General features: G+C 43.1%; 1 protein-coding gene across 3 annotated transcripts; it reads right to left on the bottom strand.

Moving 5' to 3' along the window:
• Nucleotides 1-5,405, bottom strand: LOC135546087 (uncharacterized protein C19orf47 homolog). Of its 3 annotated transcripts, none has more exons than XM_064974229.1 (8): nt 5,355-5,405; nt 4,108-4,195; nt 2,451-2,565; nt 2,051-2,132; nt 1,724-1,849; nt 1,403-1,549; nt 1,074-1,147; nt 1-971 (listed from the first exon to the last, which is right to left on the bottom strand). In XM_064974229.1, exons 1-8 carry the CDS (start codon nt 5,371-5,373, stop codon nt 441-443), a joined length of 1,182 nt encoding a protein of 393 aa, XP_064830301.1. In that variant the 5' UTR covers nt 5,374-5,405; the 3' UTR covers nt 1-440. The 3 variants fall into 3 exon arrangements, with proteins under 3 accessions (XP_064830301.1, XP_064830304.1, XP_064830303.1); XM_064974232.1 differs by having other exon boundaries at nt 1,074-1,143; nt 1,474-1,549; XM_064974231.1 differs by having other exon boundaries at nt 1,724-1,846.
• Between the last annotated feature and the right edge of the window lie 4,478 nt (nt 5,406-9,883).

Genomic DNA, 9,883 nt, shown 5'->3' with positions numbered 1-9,883 from the left:
TTGTGGGTTAAGAGGTTGCTTTATGTGTTGTTTGCCTGTTGCAGTTGTTGCCTGTTGCCGGACTAGTGTTACAGCATGAACGTCTTAAGTGGACTGTACCCGGTAGTCACAGCCCGGTGGAGGTGAGTGCTGAGGTGATACGGTGAACATTACATCCGGCATTCCCACAATCCCTTTTCATCACTGAGCCAACTCCTAGAAGCAGCCCCCCGTAAGCCTAAAATACAGACCTGTTTTGTGCTAACATTCCACCTCTTGTACTCTGTGTCATATAATAAACATAGCATGACAGGGAGGGGAATGTTAGAGCAAACAGACTGGTACCCAGGCTAGCTGTCTATGTGATGTTACCAACATGTCACAATAACTAGCCTTCCGGATGGATGCAAATAATATAAAGCTAATGAAACGGTATAGGTCTAATCGTGGCCTGATATGCGTTAGGTCCTCTTGCTGCCCAGTCTCTTAAAGACATTGACTGACCCTACGTCCATCTGAGCCCCAAAACTCTCCCCTCCTCCAGCCCTGGTGCTGCTGCTGACCTTGGGGCTAGCCAGGGCCAGGCCTGGCCGGGCCTTATTTCTGGTGCTGGTCACACGGCTGTCCTGGGTGTCGGCAGGCGGTGGGGAGGCATTTGGTTTACCCAGTCTCTGAAGCACGCTGCGCTTGGCAGGGGGGAGGCCATTGGGGGAGGAAGAGGAGGAGGAGGAGGGAGAGTCAGTAGGGGGGAGTTTGATCTTCACTCCTAGGCGGCGGAGGGTGGTGGGGGCCCGCTTGGGGGCCACAGGCTCTTTCTTCTGGGAGGGAGGGAGTCGCTTTAGGACGCCAGCATACTGTAGGACCGAACCATCTCCATCACTATTATCATCCTCCTCCTCCTCCTCCGCTCCGTCTACATCAACCCTTCCTGCTGTTCCCTGCTCCTCCTCCACTCCGTCTGCTCGGCCCAGACGACTGAACACACCCGTGGCCTGGAGAGAGACGGGTCATGAGAGCAGAGAGGCCATGCCCTGACTAACACCCAACGTCACTCACATAGACACACATGTAACGTGTCAAAAGAGAGGGCTCACCTTGCTGCTGCCCGTGGTGGTATCGGCTTTGGACTCGGCTCCCAGTCGCTCAAACACAGACATCCGCTTGCTCCCTTTTTATGGGTAAGAGAGAGTTAAAAAGAGAAATATACTGTCACACACAGACATTTTAAGAGACACACACAGAAAGAGTGGGATGGTGGGTTCTAGTTAGGGATAGGGGTCATCTTTATCATGGTAAGAGATAAAGACATTTCAAGACCCATTTCCTTTAGATGCGTCAGTCCATAATGTTAGTGGGATGAGAATTAAAGGAGGTTGAATGATTAGTTTCCTTGGTTCACCCTGGCCAGAAGGTGAGGCCCTACCTTTCTTGGCCTGCTGGGCCAGGATTCGGGCGGTGCGTGCCGTGGTGCCTTTGGGCATGTTGATGATGTACTTGCCTTCCATCTCTGCAGTCACGCGGCGACGCTTCGCCGGCAGACCGTTCCCATCGTCAGCAGGCCGGCTCAGCACTGGGAAAGAGAGAGAAAGGATGGGGGGGGGGTGAAATGAGGTAGAGAAGAAAAATGGAGATGTTGTGGGAGGGAGACGGAGAGAGTCAGTGTGACATCTATGTAACATCTCATGATACAGCAGATGGAGAGAGAGAAGGCCAGTCCACACAGAGTGGAACAGGGGGTAGCTACCTGCTTTGCCACACTTCGCCTGTTTGTTCGACACGGTCACAGAGATTGCCCGGTTGTCCGGGTGATGGGCTGGTGTGGTTGGCGGTGAGTCGTGGCTCAAGGCGTTGGCAATCATACGTGTGGCTGCTGCAGAGGATTATAAACATATGGTGAGAATTCTGGCACAGAATGACTCCCGCCATTACCCAAATGGGTGATACTGCTCATTGGTAGTGGAAGGGGTGACTTATCATACAGTGTTAAATCATTCGAGAAAAACTCTACATAAAAGGCAAATCACTGGTATGACATTCATAACGGTTCATTGATTTGAATTTAAACACTCACGGGTGTTTGCAGTTCTTCTGAGTTCGGTCTGAATGCTGGACTGTCCTGAGGTTATGGCCTGTGTGGCCATTTTGCACATGTCCTGGAGAGGGGAAGAGGATGTGGGAGAGAGTCAGCACTAGACTAACTGCTGTCAAAACGGCATTAAAAACAGCAAGTCTTTTGGCAAAGCACCATCTCTCCCGCTTGAGCTATAGTGCTGCATTGGAGGAAGTGATCCCAGGATGTGCCGAAAGCTCTTTAAAATGAATGATGCAACAGGAAGTCATTGTATCTTTCAGCCCATCATTTCTCTAGACCGGTGGTCAACCAACCTGTCGATCGCAATAGACTGGTGGATCTTCAAGGCATTCCCAGTGGCTCTGAATAAGAGCATGCTATACACAAGCTGTCTCCTTACCTGTCGGTAGACCTGTTTGGCGTGTTTGAGGATGGCAATAATGTCACCGATGACAGTGATGCCCAGGTCCATCATGATCTCCTTACTGAGGTCCATCAGCATGGTCTTCTGGATCCTGCAGAGAGAGCGAGCGAGATAAAGATTTAAATCGTACTAATAAAAGAATGGATGTGATTTTCTTCTCTCGAAACTAATAGAAATTATTCATGTCTGATTACCAAATGAATAATGAATTTTATTTGTGTCAAATCGCCAACCCGTCCCTTATGTGATTAATTGACACAAACAAACATTACAATAATTCACTATGGTAATTAAATGACAATTCTTCTTCCGGTGTTCCCTGCATTGCGCATCGCATAAAGAGAAGAAGAAAGAAACGGTACAAATCAATATATAATAGTACATTACATCCCTAGAGCAGTAAAATATACATACATACATAACATATAGAGATAAATAAATACAGAAAAAAAGGAGGAAAAGGAAACAGAAGTCACTTGAATCTGGTCTGGCACAATGAGAAGATTCATATGGAAGACATGCCTATACACAATCTATATACACACACCATTAACCACATAGAAGCTAAATCCTTTTAGAAAATGTAATTATAGGTAGCCCTTTTTCTTTTTTTCCAGGCTTTATTTAAATATTCCACAAAAGGAAATACACCATGGACAAAAACCAATTTCCCCTCATCACTCAGCCACATAATTCCTTGGTATATCTGGTGTGCTTTCTGGAATAAGAGCAAGCGTATATCGTAGTAGAAAGGACAATAGAGGATAAAATGAGTTTCATTCTCTATTTCTTCAAGGTCCCAAAACTTACATAGTCTTTCTTCTTCCATTTCATCACAATACTGACCTGTTTCAATAGGCAGGGACAATATCCCTGATTTTACGTGTGCACACAGCGATCTCTTGCTTTTAGGTAGGTTATACATAATATATCTCAAACACAAATTCACCCTTATAAAAACAAAAGGTTCTCAATTTGGGTTCATGATTCCTCTCCACCAGCCATTTTTCCCCCCATATTGCATCAACAGTTGGTTAAAAATATATCTATATCCATGTCTCCCTTAACTTTAGTTTTTGTACAGACGTCCAACCTTTTTCAAGAGTCTGAACATTTCAGTTGCCCAGGCTCCCCTTATCGATAGATCCCATAGAACAACTTTACTAGCTATTCTGGCAGTTGTCATTTCCAACAGTCTATTCCAAAGTCTCACCATACATGTCTTCCATCTCACCTCATAGGGTTCCCAGCCCATATCCCTAGTTATTGCAAGTATAGGTGCAAACTCCAGCTGAATAGTCCAGAACAGGACACACGCATGTCTGATAGAGTTTGGAATACGTAGCAAAACCAATATATTTGAGTGTTATTGTTTTCCCTATAACTCCTCCAAGAGCTCTACTTGCTGAGTCGTCCAGGGCAGATGTTCCCGAATAGAACAGTAATAGGTTCATCAAGAAAAAGACCCAAAAATGTATAATTAATAGTAAACTCAAGAATGTCTTCACCAAAACAAAACTGAAAAACACTTCTCTTAGTACCTTAAATACCAATAATCAAATGAAAAGGTCAGACAATCTTTCACTTTGCGGTGAACTGTTCCCGGCCAAGGAGTTAAGATGGCATTTATTACCTGTTGTCCACAAAAGACACGGCATAGTTGACAGCTAGACCAGCAGGGATCCCAGCATCCTTGAAGAACTGGATCCACTCCGAGGTGGCTGAAAAGACAAGAGAAAACAAACACCTCAACTTTAATTGCTGAAGTGTTTACATGTACTGTGTTAACTTATAAGAGCTATATTTCAAAATGTATTCTTAAAACTTAGTTTTCAATGGCAATACTAAAAGCTATCAAACTTATTGACCTTCAAAGTTATAACTCAAAGCCATCTGATTAGGCGAGATCCATTTTCAGTGAGATCCAATGGAAAATACCAAATGTAAACCCTGGGGACAGGACAGGCTTGCTGACTGGCCAGCTGGGTGTTATTTATAAAACCATGATGGAGCTTCTTGTGGTGAGCCAAATTCCACTGGGGTTCATAGACACATTTGATATTGCCAGTGTTTCCCTCAGAACAATACTTATGCCATCAAGTAAATTACTTAATTTTACAGTATCAGGCACAATAAAATGTTTTTATTTTATTAAACTGAGTGGTCTCTGTTTAGCTAAATAGAGGGAGAAAACAGGCAGCTAAAGCCAGTCCAAACATTAGCTAAAAGGGCCCTGTTTGCAGTGTGTGGGCTACTTGTCTCTTACACATACAAATACTCGCTAACTAAACTAGTTAACCAACCGTTCTCAGTTTAGGTTTAATGTCACGATGGCCTCTACGAAACGTATGACAATTTTCACAAGGCGAACTTTCGGCAGTTGTTCTAGCGACCTACCCTCCCCTGCAGCAAGCTAACGTTAAACGTTTAGTGTGCGACTGTGGGCTAGCGAACTGGCTACAAGTTGACTTGCTAGCCAATTTAGCTAGCTAACGTTAATACGAATGAAAATGTTGGTTCGCGATAGCTATATTAGTTACAACTTCGTACCTATCAGTCAACACGGTGGCGCCAATGATAAGCTAGTAACCAGTCCCACGTATGTTCGTGGTCAAACAATGTAACTACAAACAATAATGATGCACGAGGAATTTTGAATAGCCAACCGGCTAACGTTAGCTACATTCCATTCGGCACTTGACTTGTGTCCGTACACACCATGTTAGCTAGGTAGACATACAGAGAACAGTATCCCTACATTCCGAACAAAATAAAATTAACATCTTCACTCAGTATCCTAATAATAATTGGGGGGGAAATATGCTTTTGAGTCTTTTTAAGCGATCCTCCACGTCATTTGGGCCCTTTTATGTCACTCACCTGTGGTTACGGACGCCATGTTTACAGGAGACGGCTCCGTTCGTGACGTAATTTCCGTTCCATTTTTTAAAGTAACATATTTTCACCACATGAGTGCAGTGTAACCCTTCAATCTACTGCCCTAAATGGTCGTTCTTTTTTGGAGACGTTTCTTCTTCTTCTTCTTCGTCTTCTTCTTCTTCGAGGTTTAATGGCGGTTGGTATCAAATGTGTTGCATTACTGCCACCCACTAGACTGGAGTACAACTCCCATATACTTCGCTTGAAAAATACAAATGTAATAAATAAATAAATACTCTACCATCTAACACTATACTCACTAATTTCAAAATTATTTCAAATAAAATTAACATCGCCCCACTCCACTAATTTACATTTAAGTCATTTAGCAGACGCTCTTATCCAGAGCGACTTACAAATTGGTGAATTCACCTTCTGACATCCAGTGGAACAGCCACTTTACAATAGTGCATCTAAATCATTTAAGGGGGGGGGGGGTGAGAAGGATTACTTATCCTATCCTAGGTATTCCTTGAAGAGGTGGGGTTTCAGGTGTCTCCGGAAGGTGGTGATTGACTCCGCTGTCCTGGCGTCGTGAGGGAGTTTGTTCCACCATTGGGGGGCCAGAGCAGCGAACAGTTTTGACTGGGCTGAGCGGGAACTGTACTTCCTCAGTGGTAGGGAGGCGAGCAGGCCAGAGGTGGATGAACGCAGTGCCCTTGTTTGGGTGTAGGGCCTGATCAGATCAAATGTATTTATTCCTACCTCATGCCATTAAGGATGAGACATCACCACTTAACACATCACCACTTAACACACCCTGTAACTCTTCTGATGTCAAGTCTCGTACACCCAAATACCTCTCCGCAGCTGCCACCACCACCTCAATTTTCTGCGACTTCCGTTCCATCCCTGCAGTACAGTTGATAGCCATTGTTATAAATGCTAAAAATCCAATCTTACTGAAACTTATATCACTTTTTGGCCAATCCCTCTGTACTGGTATGTCTCTACTACTCTCACCACACCTTAACCCATCTTCCTCGACTTTCTTCACTGCCTCAGCATATGACAACTTCTGTACTACTCTAACCCTGGAAACCTCAACCTGCCTCTCCCACACGGGACATTTCTGATCCCCAGCTTCATGTGCACCCCTACAATTAACACATTCCACTACTTTCCCCAATGCTACATATTCCTTTGTCTCATGCCCTTCGGCACACTTCTCACATCGTGGACTCTCCCTCCTACACACTCCTGCCACATGCCCATAAGCTTGTATTCGGCACATAAGCACGTACAGGATAACTTATATATCCTAACTTCACTTTGTTGGGCAGAGACTCAACATCAAAACTCAAAAGAACAGACAATGACACTTCTGTTTCCCCACTCTCGCCACCCTGTCTGCGTCGCATCAAACGACGAGCATCACAAACACCGGGAACCTTTCTCCTCAGCTGGTAAACTTTTATATTCACTGCTACCCCAGTTATCACTCCTTTCATTGGTGCCCTTTTCTTGAGAGTGAAACAATTCACTTTTGCTGCCCCCATTTGTTTTACCCCGAGCGCCTTCTCCCTCTGACTAACGGAAACACAAACAATTATTACTAGACCACTTCTGGTTACCCTCGCCGATTCCACATTTTCCAACACTTTTTTCACCCACCGTGAAACCACAAATGGATCAGCCAAAAGGCAGAGTCCACTTTTTCCATAAACTTCACTCGTACTGTCACAGACTCATCTTTTTCCTGACCCTCTTTGCATACCTCGGTCTCCGATAACTTCACCACACCTACCACCTCCGAGACTTCACCCTCATTCACTTCCATTTCTCCTCCTGTCTTCAGCTCCACATTCTACCATTCTTTACACTTTCTACCATTCTTTACACTTTCTACCATTCTGCTTTAACATCTCACTTTTTCCCACAATTTTTATCTGACTCAAGCTCACCCTCTTCCTCCCTCTCTCTTAGATATCCTCTCCCTCTCTTTTTCCCTCCATTCCTCCTCCGTTTCCCAAGAATACATCTCTGTATGATAATACTGCACTACTCCTGACAACCATCTTGTCCTTGCTTTCTCTAGGGACTCCTTTTCCCGACCCTTTGGAGACATTTCAGTGGCATGACATTTTATGATAGAGGTGAGGTATGGGGCCACAGCACACACACACTAACACACAATAAATCACCTTGATACTATATTGCTGTTTATTGAATGCTATTTTCTCCAAAATAAAGATTTGGACCGTAATATAAACAGTGACGGAGGGGAAAGCTCACTCAGCTTTCACAGTCTATCAAGAACAACGATGATTAAAGTTCCCCTCCGTCAAGTAAAAGTAAAAATAAGAGAGAATGGGGGAAAGGAGTTAGGATGGGTTGGACACAGAGAGCGAGAGAGAGAGAGAGAGAAGAAATAGAGGAAGAGAGAGAGAGAGAGAGAGAGAGAGAGAGAGAGAGGAAGAGAGAGAGAGAGAAGAGAGAGAGAGAGAGAGAGAGAGAGAGAGAGAGAGAGAGAGAGAGAGAGAGAGAGAGAGGGGGAAATATGAGAGGTGTACTGTCATCACATCTGGTCCATTTGAAAAAGATAGACAATACTGTATAATATAGTCAGAGGTTAAATTGATCCCCTCAGAAACAGATGCAAGAGAAGGGTAATTGAGCATTATATTTCATCAATTATTATACTTATTTTATGCATTGAGAACAAGGACAAATGTGTAGTTATCAAAGCACCATCATTATATCTATCACTTGAGATGTTTTATTTATTTTATTTTTATTTAACCTTTATTTAACCAGGAAGGCCTAAACCCTATTTAGTTTTGGGCCTCAGCTGTTACAAATAGTCTCAAAATGTCTTGAGTATAAATTCCCGTAAAGTTTCCGGGTCCATTTTCATTAGTCACTGCTGATCACAACAATGCAACCATTGCTTCACAGAAAAAGACAAACATCTGTTCACATATAAAGTCAGAAATAAACTTTCTAGAGAAGGCATTCGAGGAAAAGACAAAGGTTCTATTGAAGGAAATGACAAAAATATCAGTCACAAGGCATCAAAGGAAAATGCAAAAAATGAAGGTTTTTGAAAAATTTCTTGAAGAGTCATATATTTATAATCAAGGTCTGCCCCTCAACCTCCACTCAATTAGGTCAAGACCTCTTGGCCCAAACATAGATACCGGGCTATGTGAATGAAAGATCGCGGTACAGTTTATAATAGGGGTGGAAAATCCCAACAATACATGATCACACTGGACACGTAGCATAGCAGAAAGAGAGCGCCAGAAAACTTCTGGCACGGTGTAAATTAAGCTTTTCATATGATTTGATACATGTCTATCCTAGAGGATATGAGTGTTTCAATTTCAATACATAACATTGCAAGTTTGCAACTCATGGAAAAAATAAGGTATTTATCAACCACGCAAATGGTAAAAGACCTCTTGTCTGTTCTAGTCAGTCTTGTATGGAGGTATTTGTATGAAGGCAGGTTCACTGATACAACAAAGTTACTCAGTTTATTTCATCATTGCTACATATGTCCATGGCCCATCTCAACTTGGATTGTTAGAAAAGGTTCCAAAATGGAAGTTCTCTCCCTCTGCCACTTCAATTCTCCTCCTCTCTATTTCTCTGTCTTTACCTTTCTGCCTCTCTCATTCTCTCTCTTGGATGGTACAGATTACAAAATTAGACTTATGTGAACTAGACCTCATTTTCCGATCTCTCCCGGTGCTGACATAGGTGTGAATTCTTCCAAACCGGTAACTGGGTTTCCGGGGTAAGACAAAAATGACATAACATTCTCTAAGAGAACACATGGTTGGAATTCAAGATATCAATGCGACACTGTTTCGGGCGTGAAATAAGAAGAATATTGTCGGAATGAATATTCAAACATGCTCTCATTCCGTGGAAGAACCGTGGTATATTTTTGCCCAACTCTGGAGACTCTTCGAGCGGTTTTGATGGAGCAGGACCCACGGACCTCATCACTGATAAGTTGTAAGTGAATTTGCCAGAACAGGATGTTCTATGATAAGTTCATCTGATATACTATAAGTAGCACCACAAAACCATTCTGTACACGAGCCATACTTATCCAGACGGTGCCATCTATCAGTGTAAACCCCTTTCACACATCATCAACAATGCCATGGTAGGTTCATGGAAGGAAATCAAAAGGCATGGAAGTTCGTCACTCAAAAAAGGCATATGAGGCCTGTCCCTTGTCCTACCACTTGAAGCCTGGCACTTAAGTTACATTTTTTTTGCTTCACAATAAAAATGGAGGGGCCCTCTTTTCAATTCACAACTAAGACTTTAGCCCATCTAATGATAAGCCAGACATTTTTTTTGGAACAATCACACCTCCATTGATATTTCAAGTTATGCAACAATAACTACTGTGAGGTGATTTTTTTTTTAAATGTATGAGAGCAAACTCTCAAAAAGCTCTCCAAAAATGTCTGTTGTTCGAATCACACGATAACTACTTTATTGAACAG

This window comes from Oncorhynchus masou, chromosome 9 (assembly GCF_036934945.1).
Source record: "Oncorhynchus masou masou isolate Uvic2021 chromosome 9, UVic_Omas_1.1, whole genome shotgun sequence".
NCBI classification, from domain to species: Eukaryota; Metazoa; Chordata; class Actinopteri; order Salmoniformes; family Salmonidae; genus Oncorhynchus; species Oncorhynchus masou.
The sequence above is the reverse complement of the archived record's forward strand: the minus strand, read 5'-3'. Positions and strand labels throughout refer to the sequence as shown.

Bases quoted from the DNA above. Each gene is read 5' to 3' on its own strand.
- LOC135546087 (XM_064974229.1), bottom strand. The intron at 1,550-1,723 runs GTAGCTACCCCC...TCTCTTTCCCAG, and splicing joins GGCGAAGTGTGGCAAAGCAG to TGCTGAGCCGGCCTGCTGAC. The intron at 972-1,073 runs GTGAGCCCTCTC...GTCTCTCTCCAG, and splicing joins CCACCACGGGCAGCAGCAAG to GCCACGGGTGTGTTCAGTCG.